Source organism: Prionailurus viverrinus, chromosome D3 (genome assembly GCF_022837055.1).
Source record: "Prionailurus viverrinus isolate Anna chromosome D3, UM_Priviv_1.0, whole genome shotgun sequence".
In the NCBI taxonomy this organism is placed as follows: Eukaryota; Metazoa; Chordata; class Mammalia; order Carnivora; family Felidae; genus Prionailurus; species Prionailurus viverrinus.
Genome location: NC_062572.1, coordinates 57,914,952 through 57,938,261, shown reverse-complemented (window position 1 = coordinate 57,938,261; position 23,310 = coordinate 57,914,952). Strand labels below are relative to the sequence as shown.

At 41.6% G+C, this 23,310-nt stretch overlaps 1 protein-coding gene across 2 annotated transcripts; it reads right to left on the bottom strand.

Moving 5' to 3' along the window:
- Positions 1–2,339: 2,339 nt before the first annotated feature.
- Positions 2,340–11,468, bottom strand: ZNF397 (zinc finger protein 397). Of its 2 annotated transcripts, XM_047828644.1 has the most exons (5): positions 11,399–11,450; positions 10,718–10,780; positions 9,649–10,140; positions 9,256–9,379; positions 2,340–6,019 (listed from the first exon to the last, which is right to left on the bottom strand). In XM_047828644.1, the coding sequence occupies exons 3-5, from the start codon at positions 10,060–10,062 to the stop codon at positions 4,971–4,973; spliced, it is 1,587 nt and encodes a 528-aa protein (XP_047684600.1). In that variant the 5' UTR covers positions 10,063–10,140; positions 10,718–10,780; positions 11,399–11,450; the 3' UTR covers positions 2,340–4,970. The 2 variants fall into 2 exon arrangements, with proteins under 2 accessions (XP_047684600.1, XP_047684601.1); XM_047828645.1 differs by lacking the exon at positions 10,718–10,780 and having other exon boundaries at positions 11,399–11,468.
- Positions 11,469–23,310: the final 11,842 nt, after the last annotated feature.

Here is a 23,310-nt window from a genome sequence, read left to right as displayed (position 1 = left end):
AGGTCTGCCTTCCCAAGGTCTACTATTCCTCATTTCCTGTCCCCTCCCCTTATCACCAGCTAGAAGATACTAAGTTACTTGAAGGCAATGAATCCTTATTGAATTACCCCCTTAGATTCCTCAAAATTCTACTTCTCTGTTGATTTTTATTTTGGCAGTTTTAATTAACCCACCATTAATTGCTGAAGGCAATTCCTATGTAAGAGAAAGTTTGATTTCTCTTTTAAGATGTCCTGATTTCCCTTCCAGATACTGTTATTTCTGAAGACTTGGTGATCAAATCTGTTATGGGTAATAGGGGAGGTGAAATTGGGGGAGGGGATCAGTCTTCATGTCCACAGGTTGGGGGATTGTCATTGAATGAGGTCAATCAGAAGTCTAGAGAGACCCTTAAAATGGATGAAGTTGCCCTTTCCTATAGGTGACAATCAGATGATTTCATGTTAATTTTATTTAATAGTTTTTTTCCCCTGGGTTGTGAATTAATTATAAATGTTGGTAATACAGAAAATGAGAAAGTAGAAATCACTTCAGTCCCACCACCTACAGAAACGTTAACATTTTGGAGTACTTTCTAGTTGTCTTCCCCCAACTCTAGTATTGGTAAAAATCTTGCTTGGTAAATCATTTTTAGTAATTGATTTTAACGTTTATACTTTTGAGTATATACTTAAACTGTTCAGTGTTAGAATGTAATGCAAGATGTATTGTAATAAAATTTGAATTTTAAGCCCTGCTTTGAAATGATTTGTTCTGGAATAGGGAGCATGGTGACATGAGTGGAGGTATGCTGGGTGAGGGGGTTGTGGCAAGAAGTCAAGGAATTGGCTTCTTAACTCTTCTTTCCTGGGCCAAAAGGTGTCTGGAAACTGATAGCTATTCCCTGGGGCTGCACTTCACCAGGTGAAGCCACAAAAGTTAGGGGACAGCTGGTTGAAAAACTTTGGGAACCAGAGCAAGTAGCCTCTTTAAACACACATACACATTGCGTCCACCAGAATCACTTAAGGAGCAGGAGTCTGGGAGACTGCCCAGGGCTTCCCCTCCTCTCTCAGCAGGTCCTTAGAAGAAACCTGTGCAGAAAAACCCCATGACCCTTTAGATTTGTGATCATTAGCACCAGCCAACAAGACAGCTGCTGAGGATAGGGTTACTGAGTAACAATATCTGACCCATCAGAAAGCAAGGGGTGGGTGGGTATCAGTGAGGTCTGCCCATTGAGCTCACCCTTTCTTTTAGCAGAAATGCTCTCCAGGTCAGTTTCTTCTGCATGGGAAATAATTCTAATTGGCAATCTCCCTTACTTTGAGAATTCATTCAATGGGGCAAGAGAAACAAAGATTCATGGGGGAGCTTGGAGAGACCAAGGTCAGATTTGCTTAAATTTCCAATCCTCAGCTGGACAGTTAATTGCAGTCTATGGAAATGAGGGAGAAGGCGAAAGGTAGGAAACTAAGCATCTTGCCTAAATTGCACATCTTTTAAAATCCGTGTATCTGCAAGACCCATTTAAGGTTAACATTACTCCCCTGGATAGCCTCTATACCAAAATATATAAGAGGACCCTGAGCACAATTTATTTACTCTTTTTCTGGGAAGGCTGGAGAAGAAAATGTATATTGGTGCCTCCTCTTTCATAAACACGGGATGTTGAAGCTTTAACTATAGATCATCTACTCCACTTCCTTTAAAAAAAATTATATATATATATATTTTTTAATGTTTATTTTTTGAAGGAGGGAGACAGATTGTGAGCGAGGGTGGGGGGACAGAGAGGCACAGAATGTGAAGTAGGCTCCAGGCTCTGAGCTGTCACCACAGAGCCTGATACGGGGCTTGAACTCACAAACCATGAGATCATAACCTGAGCCAAAGTTAGACGCTTAACCAACTGAGCCACCCAGGCACCCCTACCCCAGCTCCTTTAAACCGAGGGTCAAGTTGTGAGGTGACTTGCCCATGGCTGCAGAATTCAAGAAGCACTAACGTGAACAAGAGGCTCCACTTCAAGGTTACTGCTTTTCTCAACTACAGATAACCTTCATACAAATAAGTTGTATTTGAACAGAGATTTATAATTTACAGATGGCTTTTGTTGGTACACTAGTGTGAGATGGGTGTGTCTGCCACTGTCACTTAATGAGGACATCATGTGGAAGTTAACAAGTTAACCTCCCAGGACTTGGGAGGGACACAGATGCTACAGAAAGCATGTACTTTTCTTAGTATTTCTTGACTATCCTGGGCTTTCATTCCTTTTAACCTTTTTTTTTTTCTCTAAGTTTAAAAGTATTTATTGTAGAAGAGTTTGGAAGACACAGAAAATCACAAGAAAAAAATTAAATCACCTGTAATTTTATCACCAGCTAGCCGGTATAGCAGTCTGAGATTATTATTTCCAGTATTTTTAATGCATAAATATATTTTTACATGGAGTCATAGTGTACATATTTTTACCCAAGATACGCTGCCATTTCTTTTGACATCAATCAACATCATTTTAACAGCTTTTAAGACTTTGTATACATTCATGATGTTTTCTGAAGCATACATTTACAGGTAGAATTTTAAAGTCACAAGGCAATGCTTAAGGCTTCTGGTATTGATTGCCAGAGACAGTATCTAGTCACATCTCACCAGCAGCACTGAACTCCCAGGTTCCCTGAATTCTCATTTGATGAGGGGGGAAAAAAGTGCCATCTCAACTCTTGCTTTAATACACATCTTGCAAGGCTGACCATTTGTCATCCATTGGCATTTGTTCTTTTGTGATTTGCTTACTTAAGTACAATCTTTTCTACTGGGACTTTTTCATGGGGAGATTCTAGAGGTAAGTGGCTCCACAGAAAAGTTCTGGATTCCTATTGCCTGGGTTCAAAGTCTGACCTCACCACTTTTTAGCGATAGGATACTGACTAACCCATGATCTTAAGCCTTCACTTCCTCATCTGCAAGATATGAGCTGTTGGAGAAAGATACATACATACAAAGCCCTCAGCAAAGTACCAGTATCAGTATGTTTCTTACTGATAAATGTTAAGAACTCTCTTTATAAACAATCTCTCTTTTGTAATATGTTTTATCAATTCCTACTTATTATCCTACCCTTTTCAGTTTGTTTGAGTCCTCATCTTGAGAGGAAACCTAAGAGTTGAATATGAATAGCTCTTACCATGTTACTTTGTTATCCTATCCCTTTGTCTTCACATTCTCTCTCCAAGCATGGGCATTTAGTCCACCTGCCATTCTTCCTGGTTATTACCTGCTCATCTACATATGCCCCAACAGGAGTGCTGTCTACTTATCCTCGTGAAAATTATTTTCTTATGCACAGGATTCCAGATTCCCACAGATTTCTGTTTTTGGTAAGGTGTGTTAGAACTCTTACCTGTTAGGTATTCTGACCACGACTTTCTGTTGCTCACTAACTTAGACACCTTTCTGCATTGCACTGAGAAGCACCAGTCAAGGGATATGTTTCCTGATGGGTTGTCAGAGGTGGTCTCTGGATGGACCATGACTGTTATGTCTACTTCCCTTTACCACTGTCCTTAACAAAATTCACAAGACTGAAATACTGCTGATATAAGACAAAACTGAACATGTGTGAGGTGCCTGTGAGGGGTCAGTCACTCGGCGACTGACAACGTTTTTTAGCACCTGAGCCAAGGGAGTACACTAGAAATGTGGGGGTGTAGCCCCAGAAACAAACGTGGTAGCCATAGCAGCTTCTGACCCAGAGCCTTGGGAGTTAGCAGGACGCAGACAGCAGCTCTGAGTCTTAAGAACCAGGAGTCCTCTGGTTAGGAAAGGGAAGATTCAGGACTCCCAACAGATGCTTAACCTCTTAACCACTAGGCTAGGCTCTTTCTGACCCCACCCACCCCCAAGGTCTAGTTTAACCTACAGGCCAGGAAACTATAGTTATTAACCCTTTCCCCCAGCTCACACAAGCCCAAGACAGCTCCCTCTACGCTGTGGTCCAAGAACTCCAGGTTTTGTCCAGTAACAGAAGCTTCTCCCCTGGCTCCTGTTTTACTACCAGCACTGCTCACCAGGTTCTGGCTACATCCATGCTTAACAGACATAACTCCACCCCAAAAGGAACTCAACAGGAATGCTCCACACAAAACAGCCTTTTCATTTCTCAGATATGCCAGACATTCTTCCTAACCTTCGTCTATTGTTCCCTCTACTGGGCATATTGTTCCCTGGCCTGCCTGCCTACATTCCTGGCTAAGTTCCACTCATCCTTCATCGTTTTTCTCAGAAACTTTCCCTGATCCAAGGTTGAGTCAGGTACTCCTAATGTCCCACAGCAGTGATTATACCGTATCACTGCCTGTCTTCCTTGTCCATTAAACTGTACAGACTATCTTCTTTCCCACTGTATTCCTAGTGCCTGGCACAAAGCAGGCCCTCAAAAAATAGCTGTTGGATACATTAGTTTGGATTCTTTCACTACCTCATTTCTGGGCTGTCACAGGCTCAGTAAGTCACTGATGAACTATTTCCCCATCTGTCTTGCTGCCCTGTCATTGTTCTTAATTGGTCAGTAAATTTTTTGTATTCCTGAGACAAAACGTCCCTCATATTGTCCACACCATATCCCAAACCTGGTATGTGGACAATCAGGTGCAGTCACACAGCCTGGGTTGCTGTACCCTCTTTGTGACATTCTCGTGGAAAATGAGGTTTCAATGTTATATTCCCATTTTTCTTATCTCCTGAGTATTCCTAATAGTAAGAGAAAAGCTGGAAGCAGTGATTCTTCCATCTGCTGTTCTGATTAGTCACAGGAAAAGCTTTCAAAGGACAATTTGCAGTAGCATTGAGAAGTGCTGCTTTAAGTCAGATGACTCAAGATCTGGTAGTTTACCAGTCTGGAGTCTTGTTCCAAAGTAAACCCTTTCAACTAACAAAGATATAAATCTGACCAAAATATTTACAACATTCCTTGTATTCACAAGTTACTTTACAGTGTGGACTCTCTGATGGCGCATGAGGACTGATCTGTGCCTGAAAGCCTTCCCACATTCATTACATATATAAGCTTCATCCCCAGAATGGATTCTCTGATGCTGAACAAGGGCTGAGCTCCTTTTGAAAGTTTTGCCACATTCATTACACTGATAAGGTTCCTCTCCACTATGAATTCTCTGATGTCTGATGAGGTTTGAGCTCAGACTGAAAGCTTTTCCACACTCATTACATTCATAGGGTTTCTCCCCACTATGTATTCTCTGATGGGTTATCAGTTCTGAACTCTGCCTGAAAGCTTTTCCACATTCATTACATTCATAAGGTCTCTCTCCTGTATGAATTCGCTGGTGTCTAATAAGCTTTGAGCTTTGGCTAAAGGTTTTCCCACACTCATTACACTCATAAGGTTTCTCGCCAGTGTGAATTCTTTGATGTATAATGAGATATGAACTTTGACTGAATGCTTTGCCACATTCGTTACATTTACAAGCTTTCTCACCAGTATGAATTTTGCGATGTCTAATGAGGGCTGAGCTCTGATTGAAGGCTTTCCCACATTCACTACATTCATATGCCTTCTCACCGCTGTGAATTCTCTGGTGAATAATAAGATATGACCTCAAACTAAAAGCCTTTCCACACTGGTTACATTTATAGGGCTTTTCTCCAGTATGGATTCTCTGATGTTGTGTTAGAGAGGAATGCTGCTTGAAGCTGTGCCCACATACATCACATCTATAAGGTCTCTCTTCTGTAGGAACTTTCTGATAAGTTATAGAGTTTGTACTTAGAATCAAGCTGCTTTGAGGCTCATGATGGTCTCTCTTTCCCAGAGATTTGTGTGTGAAGATTACTTGACTAAAGCTGTCCCCTTGGGAAGGGGATCTTCTTAACTTCTCCCCTGTAGCATTTCCTTGTTGCCACTCTAAATTGCTTTCAGGTTCACTAATTCCTCCAGATGAAGGTTCCTGGGGAAGTCCTTGTGACTTTTCTCCTGAAATGTCCTTCTTTGTTGCTGTTTCACTGTTCTCACAATCTGAAATGATAATAGCAAAAAACAGACTGTTTTATTTCTCCAGTCACTCTCAATACCTACTTTCCATGTGAGAGGAAATACAGGCTTCTCCTTACAAAAGAGGTCACTGTCCACATATATCTTTCTTTAACGGGCCATACTAGGGTCCCTCCCTCCTCCTTTCGAGTAACTAACGCCTATATCTACACTTTGAAGTTTATTCTTTCCTACTTCCTCTGAAACTTCAATTGATCAATTACCTACTATTCCTTTCCTATTATTTTCAACCTCTTTATCTGCTGACTCCCATTCATCACCATTTAAACAAGCCCAAATTTCTCATCTTTTTCTTTTTTAAAAAAAAATTTTTTTTTTTAACGTTTTTTATTTATTTTTGAGACAGAGAGACAGAGCATGAACGGGGGAGGGGCAGAGAGAGAGGGAAACACAGAATCGGAAGCAGGCTCCAGGCTCTGGGCCATCAGCCCAGAGCCCGACGTGGGGCTCGAACTCACAGACTGCAAGATCGTGACCTGAGCTGAAGACCTGAGCTGAAGTCGGACGCTTAACCGACTGAGCCACCCAGGCGCCCCTCTCATCTTTTTCAAATCGAGCTCCTTGCCTACACATCTCCTTCATGCAACCTCACTTCCATTCGGTGTAAAGCTGATGCTGCTTCTTTTTATTTAAAGAGACAGAGACAGCGAGAGAGGGAGCACTTGCACACACATGCGCATGAGCAGGGGAGAGGCAGTGGGAGAGGGAGAGAGAGAATCCCAGGCAGCCTACACGTTCAGAGCAGAGCCCCACGCAGGGCTCAATCTCATGAACTGCAAGATCGTGACCTGAGCCGAAATCAAGAGTTGGATGCCCAGCCAACTGAGCCACCCAGGTGCCCACAGAGTAAAGCTTCTTGAAAGAGTTAGCCTTACTCATCTCTGTTTGCAATCTGGTTTCTGCCTCACCTGTGCACCCCCTCCCCACCATGCTACTCTCATCAAGGTCACCAATGTCATAGATGCGTAATCCAGTAAATGCTTTCTGGATCTTATTTAGTTGGCTTCCCTGTAGCACTGACACTGGGACCACACCTTCCTCTAGAGACATTTCTCTTCCGGTTATGTTAGCCTGATTTCTGGGGGCTGTTCCTTAGATTCAAGGTCAATCACTCAAACACAAGGTCCTTCAGGTGCTGTTCTGGGTTCTCACGTGTCCTCGCTCTACAAACTGTCTACACCCAGGTTTCAATCACTACTTATGTTATAAGCTAATGTCTCCCCAGGTCCCCAGTTCTATCCCAGTTCTCCCTATTAAACTCTAGACTATCATATCCAGTGTTAACTGGGATATTACTTGTGAATATCTCACAAGCCCCCAAATGGCTAAACACATCATCAGGTATATTTTTTTTCCCTTATATTTTCGCATTTACATGAATAGCACCATCATTAACCAAGCTGTTCAAGACTAAAACCTGAGTATCATCCTTAACTCCTTTCCCACATTCTCCACTTTTAACCATGACCAGCTACTGCAATGCAACTTAAAATGCTGGTCAAGAGACAGCTTTGGTTGTCCCCATCTCTCACTGTAATACATCTTAATTTATTCACTGTGGCCATTTAGATTACAACAGTTTCTAACAGGACTCCACTCTCGCCTTCCTCTAATCCATTCTCCACTTTGCAGCTAGATTCTAAAGCACAAATCAACTACTCCCTTGTCCAAAACCTTTCAACTGTGCTCCACTGCACTCCTTCAAACTACTTAAGATGTCCCACAAGTTTTCACAACCTGGGTCTCCTTTTTCTCTCTGGTTATGTCTCACCATTTCTCCCCTATGAATTCTCTCAAGTTAAACTGAATCACCTGCAATTCCCAGAATGGGTTGTATTTTCCCACCTTCAGGACTTTGTGGCCTTTGCTTGTGTGATATTATAATATAGGAAATATATATTTGGTCTTCATCCTCAGCTCCTGGCACAGAGCTTTAAAAACCCTTGCAACTTCTTTCCTAAGTGGTAGAGGTGAGAAGAGTGTCTTTTGTTACCCATAATAAGCCCCTATCAACCAGTACCTCAGTTTATGCTAGTGAGGTAACTCCTGGAGGGTAGGGGCTGGCTACCAAAGGAACCAACTATATGATTAGAAGGTTGGAACTTTCAGCTCTGCCTCCAGACCTCCAGGGAGATGGGCTGGACATTCAGTTAACCAATGGCCAATGATCTAATCAACCATGCCTATGTAATGAAACTTCTATGAAAACCTTAAACAAAGTGGTTCAGAGAGCTTCCAGGATGATGAACGCATCCAAGTGCCATGACAGTGGTGAACCTCTAACTCCCCAGGGACAGAAGCTCCTGTGCTCAGGACCCTTCTGGATCTTGCCTGAAGTACCTCTTCAATATGGCTGTTCACCTGTGTCCTTTATAATAAACTGGTAATGGTAAGCAAGGTGTTTCCCTGAGTTCTGTGAGCTATTACGGCAAACTATGAAACCCGAGGAGGTGGTCATGTGATGTCTGAATTGCAGCCAAATCGGAAAGAAGGGTGAGTAACCTGGGGATTCATTACAAGCGGAGGTGGCGGCGGGGAGGAAGGGAGGCAGCCTTGTGGGACTGAAACTTTAACCTGTGGGGTCAGCCCTAATTCTGGTGTGTCAGAATTAGTGTTGCTTAATGTGAAGGAAAACCCCCACACATCCAGTGTCAGAAGTGTGTGAGTAGAAAAAGTTTTTCCCTTTAGGATGGGAAAAACTCCCACCCTATTTACCTAGTTTTCTCCTTACTCATTGTTCAAATCTTAGCTCAGATGTCTCCTCCTCTGAGAAGTACTCCTTGAACCTCTAAGGTTGGGTTAGGTGTGTTCATATGTGCCCCCACAGTACCTAAAGCCCACCTTTATTCTAGAATTTACTATACTATATTGCAATTGCCTTTTCACTTGTCCACCCCATCTAGATGTAAAAGTTCCTTGAGGCAGAGACCCAGTGCCTACCACAGTAGCAGACATGTATTAGCACCCTATTAAGTTATATAACCAAGGAGTAAATGAATAAATGCCAGGGAAACTGACACAAGAAAGACTGACTGCACTTCCTGAGGGTTAGTAAATACAAAGCTGTTGAAGTGAATACCTCTGGTCCAGAGTAATAAAGGGGAGGCTCACATGCGGCATGTTTGTAAAATCCAATTAATTCTGTATCCTCAAAACCAGACGCCTGATAATAGTTCCCAGGTGAGTTTCTATTTTCTTACCACTTTTGGGGGAAAGGCAAGGTTCCCAGGGTTTCAGCTGTGTCTTTAAAGGTTGGAATGGGATGTTTGTTAACTCTTGGGATGTTCCAAGACATGTCAGATCTTTCCATGGCACTGCTGGTCCCTGAAATCAGTTAAAACATGGTTAATTTTGTGAGAAACTCCCTAGGGAAAATGCTTAGTAAAAATCTGAAAGAGGTCAATGACATCCCCAGGGATGAGCAACAGGGGAAAAAAAAGACCTATTTAAGGACAGGGATAGGTATGGGCACAGTAGTCACTTCAAGGTATGGTTCAGTAGAGACAAATTTTCATCCCACTGCTATGAGGATGCGACATGCATCAGTCTGTAAATTTCTCTTCCCACAACATACCACATCTCCCTGTTCCCACCTGCTGCCCTGGATCATCAAATTCCCTCTCCAAATCTTCCAATAGGGTCACAGCTTCCTCGCCGCTTGTTGGGCTATGTTGCTGAACCCAGATCTGCAGCTCCTCAGGCAGGATGCTCAGGAACTGCTCCAGCACCAGCAGTTCCAGGATCTGCTCCTTCGTGTGCAACTCTGGCATGAGCCACTGATAGCAAAGCTCCTGGAGTCTGCCCAGAGCTTCCCGGGGTCCAGGTGTCTCTTGGTAGCAAAACTTCCTGAATTGCTGGCGAAACAACTCTTGGCAGGATCGGGTACTCGCACTCTGCTTAAACTTCTGACCCCAGGAAAAGCTTTCTTCTACTTTCACTAGTATTAGTTCTTGTTCCTGAGGATTCTGAGGTACCAGGGTTGAAACTGCTCTAGATTCCACAGCCATTTTGGCTTGAACAGCTTAGCCAAAAGCTCAGCACAACTGAGTACTGTACTTCAGTTTCTTTGACTAATTTCTTCTTGCCTGAAAGATACAAAAGCACTGTTAACTTAGCAGTGGAGGAAAAAAAAAAAACAACTCTAAGATTTATAATAAATATCAGTCATGCCAGTAATACATTGAAAGGGAAGAAGTTTGAGACTATAACTAAACAATCAAGCAACAAACTAAAGGTCACTCATCCCATTTGTCTTCCATAGTGGAATTTCTACCACTAATGCCCTAAGAAATTATTTTAGAAGCAAAAGAATGCAATATTAACATGAATCACAAACTGAGAAATTTCCTTTTCAATTTTCTTTCAATCCTGATGGTATAAGGAAAAAAATCTTTGTCTGTAAAACTTGCAGAATTCCCTTTTTAAGCCTCAGACTTCCAAGGGTAACTGTATCTAGCTAGGATTTAATAATACTGGTTTTTAAAATTTTATTTTTAGTTACCCTCTAGCTATGGCAAATAATCTTTTCATTTGGGGTAGTAACAACATTTAAAAAAATCATATTGAACAGAAGTTGATTTAAATAAAAACACTTTTTGGTAACTGCCATTTGATCAAATTTGGTTTTCAATGCATTTCTTCAACAAACACAGAGGCACTTACCATGGGCTCTGTCGTGAGCCAGGCTTAAGAATACAAAGGTTTTTGCTTGTTGAGTAAATGAATCTACAGAGGAATTAACCAAGAAATGTTTGTTAAAACGTTTACTGTGTGTTCAAAAAGATATCAATTGTCACGGAGACACAAAATCAGCAAAAACGTCAATCTCCGTTCTAAAACTTAGAATATACGGGAGAAAACATTTAGAGAAAAATACGGGAACAGATAATTATGTATTAAATTTTGTGATAGAGGTCACACATGACCTGATTCTAGGGATGGGTGAATATCCATAGGAGGGTATGCCCTTGAAACAGCAGGACAAATCAATTACAATTTGATCCTAACAGTACAAGTAACTTTAGAGATTAGAAGTATTTAGGCTAACATTTAGGTTTATTAAGCCAGCCCAGCCGCATTAGCCTGTATATGTTTGTATCCCGGTTAAACTTCAGCATTGGCGAAGTCACGGGGTGAGGGAGTAACTGCCGTCTCTGCTGGAAAGCAAGGGCCTAAGGTGGCCTCCTCTGGTCCCAAGGACGCTCAGAAACGCCGCCCGGACAAGGGGTCGCGACCCGGGACGAAGAGGTCGGGGAGCAGGGCTCGTTCACCTTGCGCCCGCCGCCTGGGCGGCGGGCCCACCCCATCCCCGCCCTCCCTCCGCTCGGGGCCCGCGTCCCTCACCACGAAGCCCAGCAGCAGCCAGGGAGCAAGCCGCAGACTCCAAGCGGCCAGCCACAAAGACCGGAAGTGCGCGCCCGCGGCCTTCCGCTCGCGCAACCTCGGGAGCCTCCGTGTATCCCGCCCCGTGCTCACAGGCAGCCAATCAGCGCCGTGGATCCTTCGTTCCCATCGCCTTCCCTCCGGCCGGGATCCCCGCGGAGCGTCGAGGCCCGGGTGTGAATGAGTCGGCGGGCGGGCGTCTTTCTGAGAGGTTGCCTTAGGAGGGAGGGCGCTGCTTCCAGCCTTGGCTGCCTCCTACCCTGACCTCTCACCGCCACCACTCCCTATCATTTCCCCTGCAGTTTTCCAGAAAAGTGTTAGGATTTTTCTGTAATTCCAGTGCGTTTCCAGTATCTCCGACAAAAATAAACACGTGGATGAACAAGCCAGACAAAAAGTAACCATTTCTATTGCTCTTCCGTATGCATATCATTTTTGCCTTACAGCAGCTCTGTGCCGTGGCTTTATTATGCCCATTGTACAGCTATAGACAGTGCCCAAAGCCAAGCAGCGCGTGAACACAGACGCCCGAGTCCCAGTTGTTCAAGAAGACTGGCGTCCCAGACTGCGATTGTAACGGAGGGTTTTCCCATTTTTTCACTGGAACCCACCAGGCATTAAGACTTAGTGTTTACATTTTTCTTGGCCATTTAGTAGATGAAAAATGATGCTTCATGTTGTTTTAACTTCAGTTTCATTTGGATTAGTGAATTTGGGATTAAGGTATTTCCCTCTCATGTTTATTGACCATTTATGGTTCTTCAAGGAAATGGCTCTTCCCATTTTTTAAATTGAGGTGTTACTATTTTTCTTTAAACTTGCAAGAATTTGTTTTACTTGCTAATGATGTCAACTCTAAGTTTTTACAAATATTTTCTTTGTATTTATTTTTTGAATTTTGGCACAAGGTGATGCATAGTTCGAAATATCTTTTGCGAGCTAACACAATTAGGACGCACATATCTGGGGAAAAATAATTAGCTTTTAGTTCTTAATCATTGTGAACCAACTGGTAATTTTATCAATTAAGAGAACAAATATTATCATATGTTTCAGTTATCTGTTCCTGCATAGATAAAACAGCAGGTGTTTTATTGCTCACAATTCTGTGGTCAGGAATTCAGGGAGGGCTTAGCAGAGATGGCTAGCTCATACTTTACGGGGTGGCAGCCTGCATGGCTTAATGGAGATCAGAGGGTCCAGGAAGACTTCACTCACATTGCTGTGACCTTGGTGCTGGAGTTACTTGATTCTCCATAAAACCTCTCTCCATGCAGTTTCTCATCATTCGGGAGCTTAGCCTAAGGAGTTTAGCACTTTTTATGGTGCAGGGCTTCCAACAGAGTGAAGAAGAAAGGGAACAGGCTAGTTCTCTTAAGACTTAGGTTTGGAATTGGCATTACATTACTTCTGCGGTATTCTTTATTTTTTTTTTAATGTTTATTTATTTTTGTGAGAGAGAAACAGAGTGCCCATGGGAGAGGGGCAGAGAGAGAGAGAGAGAGAGAGAGAGACAGAATCAGGAGCAGGTTCCAGGCTCTGAGCTGTCAGCACAGAGCCGGATGTGGGGCTTGAACTCAGGAGCCAAGAGATTGTGACCTGCGCTGAAGGTGGATGCGTAACCAACTGAGCCACTGAGGCGTCCCACTTCTGCGGTATTCTGTTGGCAGAAGGACTAGACTCATGGGAAGGGGAAATAGACTCCACCTTTTAACAGGAAGAGCAGCTTGAACATAGAAGGACATTACCCTTGAGTCCAGTCTACCACAATTACTTACATGGAGAAGTAGGAGTGGAAATTAGGAGTGAAACTGTTGAAAGAGAGAAGGAATGCTTTTAACTGCAGTGATAGAAAACCTTACTAAATGTCCTTACTGGTTAAGCCTTTTTATTATCCCACATAGCTCCATGTGTGAAGGTAAGGCCATCCCTGGGATTGGCTGTGAACCAACCAAATGTGGTAAATAGGGCTTGACAATATTGTCGAGGACCCAGGTCCCTTCCCCCTTTTTGCTCTGCCATTGTTTTTAAAGTTAAAAAAGTTTTTTTTTTAATGTTAGAGAGCACAAGCAGAGGAGAGGGGCAGAGGGAGAGAGAGAATCTCAAGCAGGCTCTGTGCCAAGCATGGTGCCTGACATGAGTCTCAATACCACCACCCTGGGATCATGACCCGAGCTCATGAATGCTCAACTGACTGAACCATCCAGGTGTCCCTGTTCTGCAATTTTTAAGTGTGTTGGACTGTTTTCCAGTCTGGCTTCCCTTATGGTCTTAAAATGACTACCTTAGTTTCAGATTACAGATAATATCCAGAGCAGAAAAAGAGAACACCCTTATGTTATGCCTCTATTTATTTATAATGGGAGAGGGAGGGAGATGAGAGAGAGAGAGAGAGAGAGAGAGAGAGAGAGAGAGAGAGAGAGAGAGAATGAATCCCACATAGTCTCTGCACTGTCAGCACAGAGTTTGACCTGGGGCTCAATCCCACGAACCATGAGATCGTGACCTGACCTGAAACCTAGAGTCAGATGCTTAATCGACTGAGCCACCCAGGAGTCCCTGTTCTGCCCCCTTTTAAGACTAATGACGACTTTTCCCCCCAGCAGATTTCTTCTCTTATCTTATTAGTTAAAAGTGCTTCAACTGTCTGTGCCTATCACCAAAAAGTGGTGAGGCATCCATGACGGGCTCAGGCCAATTGAAATTCATATTCCACGTATGAGGGGCCAGTCTCTCCTGAAAGACAATGTGGGGAAGGTAAACAAAATTAGGTTATGTTAAAAAGGCAGAAATGTTAAGGCGGTGTAGGTGTGCTGAGAACACTGATTCCGTCTTTGGCCCTCCATGCTGTTGATGCCCTCACAGTGACCTCCCTTGGGGGGTCTACATGTTTCAGGCCCCTTGGAGATTGATGCACCCCCTGACCTGAATGCGGGAAGCCTTCTTCTAATTGTCCCTAAAGGGATGCACAGAAGTTTCCACTTTAGAAAATTAGTAGAGCTCGAACTGGTGCACAGGTGACACCACTTGAGATAACTACCCTATGACTTCACCCCTCATGCCCTTTGCTCTATAGAAGCTAGGGATTAAGAGCCAGACTTAGTGGGGGATAGCTGAATAGGGCTTCGGATCGTCTGTCTGCCTGATTCTCCCGGTAAATTACCGTAAGAGTCTGTAAAGGTCAGGGGGTGGCTTGTGTCATTTTTCTGGTCTCAAAGTGCCTTTTCAGTTTGGAGGATACTTTACTGACTCTCATCTGCCTTCCAAGAGGCAGAAAAAGGGGATAAACAGATGAATGTTGAGTGTGTAATAGCAGCGTCTACTCCAGTAGTTAAGCTGATTCACCTATATAGGTAAGAAAGTGAGACCTAGAAAAAGAAATTGAAATTCTAGTTATTCCTTTTAAGATGGTGCATATATTTAAAAGATAAACCAAATACTTGGCTGCAAGAGGTGTAGACGAGAGTTATAGCTAATGTGTAGGACTTGGTTAAAATTCCCAGTGGGATAGCAACTTACTATTCTTAAGAACTTTAGCCATGAGGTCTTAGTCTGTTTGGGCTGCTGTAACAAAAATACCACATAGACTCAGTGGCTTATAAACAACAGAAATTTATTTCTCACTGTTCTGCAGGTTGGAAAGGCTAATATCAAGGTGTTGCAGATTCAGCATCTGGTGAAGCCCCACTCCTGGTTCATACATCCGTAATTGGTGAGTAAGGCTATTCAGTAAATTTTAACTGCCTGAATTACTGTATCACATTCAACAGTGCTCTCTTTCAATTTCATCAAGCTAGATAAACTCCTTGAAAGTAGGGGTTCCTGGGTGGGTCAGTTGGTTAAGTGTCTAACTCTTGATATCGGCTCAGATTGTGATCTCAGTCATGAGACTGAGCCCTGAATCAGGCTCCAAGCTGAGTGTGGAGCCTGCTTGGGATTCTCTCTCTCTCTCTCTCTCTCTCTCTCTCTCTCTCTCTCTCTCTCTCTCTCTCTCTGCCCCTCCTCTGCTTGCTCACTTGTTCTCTCTCAAAATAAATTTAAAGTCTCTTTGGGCACCTGGGTGGCTCATTGGGTTGTGTCTGACTCTTGATTTCAGCTCAGGTCATGATCTCATGGTTTGTGGGTTTGAGGCCCCAGTTAAGCTGAAAGTACAGATGAAGCCTGTTTGGGATTCTTTTTCTCTCCCTTTCTCTGCCCCTCCCTTGCTTGCCAGTGTGTGCTCTCTTTCTCTCTCTCAAAAGTAAATACTAAAAAAAATTTTTTTTAAGTCTCTGTAAACCACTATTCAATAATAAAGAATAAAGAAAATGGCCTCTGATGCTTAAGGCAATTCTGCACATATTATTGAACGTTAGTATATGTGAAACTCTGGTAAGAAAAGTGAGGGATTCACATGAAATAAAAGATACGCTTCACACTTCACTTACCACTATAACTCCTAGAGTATAAACTCCATAAGGGGTTGTTTCCATGTTGTCTCTACAGTATGGCCTGGCCTACAAACTTACAAGAGAGCTACAGTAATTGCTATTACGGTAATTGAACAAGGAGCCACTAAGGTGACTCTAACGCCTTAGCAGCCTGGGGAAGCAAACCAACACCTAAGTTAGAGTGGATGACTTTAAAAGCCTCGAAATCAAGAACTTGACACTTAACAACAGCTAATCACAAACAGCTAATAGGGTTCTCAAATAAGGCAACAAGATCAGCAATAGCCAATCAGAATTTCCTTGATTTGCTCCTGTGTCTGTGCTAGAAGCCCTTTCTCTTCGCTCCTGCTGGTGGATTGCCCCTAGCCATTGTCAGCTTGGCTCTGCCTGCTTCGCATTGACGTTTGCTCAAAAAAACCCCTCAAAATTTTTGTCTACCTCAGTTTATCTTTTAACAGTGCTAAAACTAGTAATATGTATCTGAAGGGTTCAAAGACGGCAAGTTTTCAGAAAGGAAAATTTTGGATAATATGCTTAGACCGTTTGAAGCCAAGATTTATTTTAATCAACTATAGTAAGAGGACAGACACAGTGACAACTGCCTTTGAAAAAAAAAAGTTTTTTACAAGTGTCTAGGGGATGGGAGGCACTGCATGCCACATGGGGTCAGTGGGGTTACTCACAGGGAGAATCAGGGGTGGACAGAGAACTAGAGCCAAATTATTATTATTTTTTTTATAGTGCTGGGAAGTAGCTGGGGGGGATTTTCCCTACTGAGCAGAGAGCAAAACACCTGGTTGAGGCCTGTGGTTGGAGGGTGTGTAAGAGATTTCAGAGTGTCTGACGGTGGAGGTGTTTGTAAAAATAAATAAATAAATAAATAAAAACCAAAAGAATCTTTGGACTGTTAGTATGACACTGTGACTCCAAGATGCCAAATCATCAGTCACAGCAATATCAAAAATGCTTATTACACTGTATATTCTATTACTGGTACCATGATGTCACCAGTTTAGCTTTGTATTTTTTACAGACAGATAATAGATGTATTAACAGAATAAGACAGTGTTTATTTGTAGTACCCACAATAGTAAACAAAGGCCTTATTTACTAAGTTGTTTCTCTTTGCATCAATGTCAAAGCCCTTGGGGTTGCTCATGAGGTACATCCATGCACTTGTGCCTGGAACAGAGTTAAAGCTACAGGCGGACTCTTTGCTGTTTTACTCTTTTCCCTTCCTTTTCAGGTTAACCACAATGACAAATCTCATCCTGGCTCTTAATTCTGTCAGCCACTTCAGAAAGTGGTTCTGTTAGGACTCTGTTCTGCCTTAGGGTGATCCAGTAGAGATAAATTCTAAGATGAGGCAAGGGGAAAGGTGATGCCTTTCAAAGTGCATGGAGTATGAGTAATAAAATGAACAACTTAGCTAAAGAAGCAGAGTGGAACATTTTCTAATGGTTTTGTGGACAGGATCATGAGATTCTGGAGAGAAAGCTTTTTAAAAAAAGCTGTAGGACTTGGGTACTAAAAGACATTCACCTCATTTCATTTTAACTGTTATTTGTGGGAAAGTGAACATGTTAAGAATCTAATTTGGTTGCCTTGGTTGTAATATTTGCCTCAATTCTTTTGTTGTAGCAATCATTTATTTTTAATTTTTTAAAGATTTTATGAAGTCCTCTATCTGTACACTCAACATGGGGCTCAAATCCACAACCCTGAGATAAAGAGTCTCCTGCTCCATCGACTGAGCCAACCAGGTGCCCCTGTCATAGTGATCATTTAGGAGGAAACATAGGTTTTACTTGAATTTTTTACAGAACAGAGAATTCATAGAATACCCATTGGTTTCTCTCTGACAGTGCCTAATGAAAAATTAATTTTTAATATTGTCAGGCAGCATGGTGGTAAATGACTGACCAGTTTATATACTACCCAATGTTCAGGCCCCTTGAAGGCCAAATACATTGTTTTAAAATATTTTTCAGAAGGTGCAACCTAATTTGCTTACCTTTTCTGGATTTGTTTTGCTTTTTTTAAAATTTATTTTAACTTGTTTTATTTTTTATTTTTTATTTTGTTAAATTTACATCCAAATTAGTTAGCATATAGTGCAAAAATGATTGCAGGAGTAGATTCCTTAGTGCCCCTTATCCATTTAGCCTATCACCCTCCCACACCCCTCCCATAACCCTCCGCTTGTTCTCTGTATTTATGAGTCTCTTCTGTTTTGTCCCCCTCCCTGTTTTTATATTATTTTTGTTTCCCTTCCCTTATGTTCATCTGTTTTGTCTCTTAAAGTCCTCATATGAGTGAAGTCATATGATTTTTGTCTTTCTCTGACTAATTTCACTTAGCATAATACCCTCCAGTTCCATCCCCGTAGTTGCAAATGGCAAGATTTCATTCTTTTTGATTGCTGATAATACTCCATTGTATACATATACCACATCTTCTTTATCCATTCATTCACTGATGGACATTTGGGCTCTTTGCGTACTTTGGCTATTGTTGATAGTGCTGCTATAAACATTGGGGTGCATGTGTCCCTTTGAAACAGCACACCTGTATCCCTTGGATAAATGCCTAGTAGTGCAATTGCTGGGTCATAAGGTAGTTCTATTTTTAGTTTTTTGAGGAAACTCCATACTGTTTTCCAGAGTGGCTGCACCAGCTTGCATTTCCATGTATTTGTTTTGCTTTTAAAAATTCATTATATTATGCTTTTATGCTTAGGATTATACTGCTGCAGGTAATAACATGTCCCTTTTAAGTGGAAACTTCTTTGGGTGATATTAAAGAGATCCAATTGAATATTGTTTTGTAGAACTTCCTTTATGTGGTCTACCAGTTTGCAATTTGTGATCACTTATATAGAGACCACAAGATGACTTTCATCACCAGGAGTAGAAATGGGTACCCAAAGGGACATTTGGGGCCAGTACTTTGGGGAGGATGGGACCAGTGGGAATGGGCAGAATAACATAATGGTTAGGAGTTTGGTTTCTGGAGCAACACTGGGTTTGAATCCCTGCTCTCTCTGTTGTTAGCTCTGTGACCTTGTGCAAGCTTCTTAAATGTTCTAATCTTTACTCTTCTGTTCTAAAAAAAACAGGCAAAGTGATGGTACTTACCTACTTTATAAAGTTGTGAGCATCAAGTGAATAAATACATTCAGAACAGTGTTTGATAAATGTGTGTTGGCGGTATTTGGGGAGGAGGAATTGCATTGGTGAGGAGAATGTGGAGGCTAGAAGAAACAACAGTGCTGTAAGTCTGGATTTGTCCAATGGTAAGAATTATTTAGGGTCTTTGTTAAAAATACACATTTCTAGGCCTTCAGTTACAACCTTGAGGGAGGGTTCTAGGAATTTGTTTTTGACAAATACCTCAGATGATTCTTACTATCAAATTAATTTGGGAAACTGATGTGGCAGAATGTAGACTTCGGAGTCAGACATATGTAGATTCTGATCCATTCTTGAAACAATTATGTCCAAATTTCCACATGTACCAGAGCCTGCTTTAGGTGCTGGGCATATAGCAGAGATTAAAACCCACCAAAATCCCTTATTTTTGTCTTTATAGACTTTGTAGTCTACTGGGATTCCTGTTCTAAGATGTCAACTGGGGCCTATTGGTGTGACTTGAGTGAACTATTTAAGCAATAAAAGCTTTTTTTCCCTTGTCACACAAGCATTATAAGTTCATTAAAGAAAAAAAATAATAAATCAGAAACACCATAGCCCAGTGAGCGTGATCATGTTGGAGAGGGAAATCTTTAGCTGCCCAGAGGCCTGATGTTTACATTAAGTGAAAGCGTTTGAGGGGGAAGAAAAGTGGTGGGGTTGGTGGTTTGGTGGTGGTGAAGATGTCCAAGTGGTTCTACCTTGAAGTAGGAAATTGAGCCACTTGACCACGGAAGGGCCATTTATGACCAGATTTCATTTGCTTGGGTTTTTGTGTTTACTGTCTGATGGCCTGGGTTGCAAACCTAATAGGTTGTTTTGACAAATCCCTTCAAAATTGCCTTTTGCGAGGAAAATTAGGGCAGATGAATTTTAGTTTTCTCTTCCTCCAGGAAGGTATGATCAAACAGGAGAAAATATGTTTTCATTGATGGCTTCCTTATATATTTACTTGTGAAAATGGTTGTGTTCCTTTTTTCTAAGGGGATAGCATGGAGTACTTGACAAAGGTTTGAATTGGAGTTCAATTTAATATAACCGGTTTCCTATCTACTCTTAGAGTCAAAGCAGGAGCAGGAACTTTAGTTTGTTTAGTTTGTTTTTTATTTTTAATTAAAAAAATTTTTTTTTAAGATTTTATTTTTAAGTAATCTCTACACCCAACATGGAGCTTGAACTTACAACCCCAAGATCAGGAGTTGCATGCTCTACCAACTGAGCCAGCCAGGTGCCCCTTTGTGTTTTTAGTAAATGAATTAAGGGACACTAGGATTAAGATTGATGAAAGAATGCTATTTAATTCTGTAAAAAACAGATTAAAGATAAAATATTGTTTTCTTTGGAGTGTCTGTTTTTATCCTTTGATTTGCAAGTTCGGGATTTATTTCACACTGGATGTGGTGATTTATTACCATCCCTACTTTTGGTTCTTATGCTCTAAGTACATTACAAAAGTCATTAAAAACAAAAATTATAGTTTAGACATTGTTGTTGGGGGAAATGGAAGTGTTCTTTTCAGTGACATTTGAGACTGATAATGCTTGCCTCTTTAAGAGCCAAAGCTGTCACATTTTTTGCACTTTCTTAATGTGTTGCACGATTAGTAAATTAGTGTAATTTACTTTTACACTAAAGTATGAGTTTTTGGAAATTATGGGGATATAGAGATAAGGCTACATGCTTAAACATTACTCATCCTAACACAATCCAGTTTCCTGATACCATTCCTCTAATGTTGAACTTTTGAAGGTAGTGACCTTGTAACTGCCAGTACCTTGAAGTTGGCTCTTGAATCCTTATCCATTCTGAACAGTAGCATTTGTCACTGTGGACAGCCTATCTTTTTCTCCCACTCTACTGCTCCATCCACACTTTGCCTAGCTAGCTCCTCTTTTGTACCTACTTCCTTTTTACAGGCTTCTGCCCAGCTCACGTTCAACACTCCTCTCTTCATATATATTTCATCTACAAGAAATGATTTCTGTTTGTGCATCAATGATCCCCACATTTGTTTTTCCATTCCTGACTTGTCTACTAAAGGAAAACTGTTTGTTTACTCATAAGACTTCTGATACCAAATGTGTGGGTTTCCCCACATCCAGCGGTTCTCCAGTTCCAAAACTGGAGTCTCACAATTCAGTCCATTCTAACGCTAGCTGCTCAGAGCTGGCACGGGCCCTGCAGGTGAAGGGGTCAGCCCCACAAGACTGTCACTTCACTTCAGATACCAATCACAAGTAGTGGGTTACCAGCTTATCCATGCTTTGGCCCAACCTGGCTACACAGTGGAGGTTCCCACAGCCCCCCAAAGGTTTGATAATTTGTTATGATAGCTCACAGAAATTAAGGGGAGCACTTTACTTACTATTGTTGGTTTATTGTAAAGAATACAAATGAACAGTCAGATGAAGAGCTATTAGGGTGAAGTCGGGAAGAGTCCTGGGTGCCAGAGCTTCTGTCCCTACAGAGTTTGGGTTGTGCCACCAACCTGGAGGCTCTTAATGCCTTTGTTTAGGTTCCTTTGGAGGTCCCATTTCATAGCTATGATTGATTAAATCATTGACCACTGATGATTAACTTGATCTCTAGTATCCTCTCCCTTTCCTGGAGGTTAGAAGTAGAATGCAAAACTGAAAATTCCAATTTTCTAATCAGGTGGTTGGTTCCTCTGGCAACCAGCCCTCGTGTTCCATCTCATTAGCATATATACTCAAGTATACTTGAAAGGGGCTTACTGTGAATAACAAAACTCTTCTCTCACTCCTACCACTCAGAAAATCCCAAGGGTTTTAGGAGCTCTGTGCCAGGAACCAGGGATGAAGACCAGGTATTTATTGCTTGTTACATCACAATATTACATCTACAAAGCCCCAAATCTTAATTCCTGGTTTGTATGAACATCAATTCCAGTATTGGTGAATAGTCCAACAATGCTTCAACATTCACACAGCCAATTCCAATTCAACTACCTTCCTTTATTTTTAATCTTATTATTGATAATGAATAGTTATTGTGGAATTATAATAGAGTAATTGCCTTACTTTACTTTAACTTCCACCCCCCACTTTTTTTTTTTTTTAACACCTCATAATGTCATGACTAACCAGAAATTTAGAGCCAGTATAGGGGAAAATTGGTAATTTTTAAACTGTGGTCCTATTGAATTACCATCTGAAATAGCTCAAATTTGTTGCCTTTACCTTTCCACGATTTCAATTCAGGCCTTTGTCTTCTTGTAAATAGATTCTTAATCTCCTTGATTCCTATCTGCCCTCTTATTCCAATGCATCTTTCAGATTGCTGCCGAAATCTTTATATGAATCCGATTATGTAATCATCCTATTTGTAAGTCTTTGCTGCCTTGCTGTATCCTCAGAATATAAGGTGCACACTTTTACTACTTCGTTTAGCATCTTTCTCCTGACCGATATTACCTACCTGTGTACTTGGACACCAAAATCATGTTCCATTTCTCTCCTGCTATTGTTTAATTTCTTTGCCCTTGTCCTGACTTTAATAACATTGAGCTTTTGGTTGAAATCTTCAGCATCCTTCAAGGATAATGTATAGGTTATTTCCCTGTGAAGGCTCGCTTAGCCCTTAGGAAGGGCTCTGTTATCATTTGCTCCTCTTAACTTATTCATAATAGTATTCCTTGGACCTGCAAAACACTTGAACATATTATTAAATTGAAAGTACTTATTTTTTGAAATTATCCTTAAATGTTTTTATTACCATTTAGTTCTTTGGTAAATTTCCTTTGTTTGATTTCTTAGCAAACCAAACTACTACCATCACCATTGTCATCCTCACTTTGACACGCATTGAACAAATGTCTGGACTGTTTGCATACGATTGGGGTAGACTGGAGTACAGAAAGATCTAACCATTGGTCCTGCACTTATCAACTCAATGAACTATTCGGTAGACTTGGAATGATGGTAAGTGCGCTTCTCCCAGTGCTGTGCTACCATCACAATGAGTGGATGATCTGCTATACAAGTCTCTGTTTCCTTTGAAATTCAAGGTCATAAACCGATTCATACTCAACACATTTCTAAGCATAGTGGCTACTCCTTTACGTAATTTTAAACAAGTCTCGAGTAAATTATGTGCAGCTAAGCAAGTTTAGTCTAAACTAAACAGTTTTGTGTTTAAATAGCAACTGAGGGGCGCCTGGGTAGCTCAGTCGGTTAAGCGTCCGACTTCGGCTCAGGTCATGATCTCATGGTCCGTGAGTTCGAGCCCTGTG

Excerpts from the sequence above, each read along its gene's own strand:
- ZNF397 (XM_047828645.1), bottom strand. The coding sequence starts at position 10,062 with ATGGCTGTGGAATCTAGAGCAGTTTCAACCCTGGTACCTCAGAATCCT. Across the intron at positions 9,380-9,648 it reads TTGATGATCCAGGGCAGCAG|GGACCAGCAGTGCCATGGAA; the intron begins GTGGGAACAGGG and ends AACTGATTTCAG. Across the intron at positions 6,020-9,255 it reads TTGCCTTTCCCCCAAAAGTG|ATTGTGAGAACAGTGAAACA; the intron begins GTAAGAAAATAG and ends TTATCATTTCAG.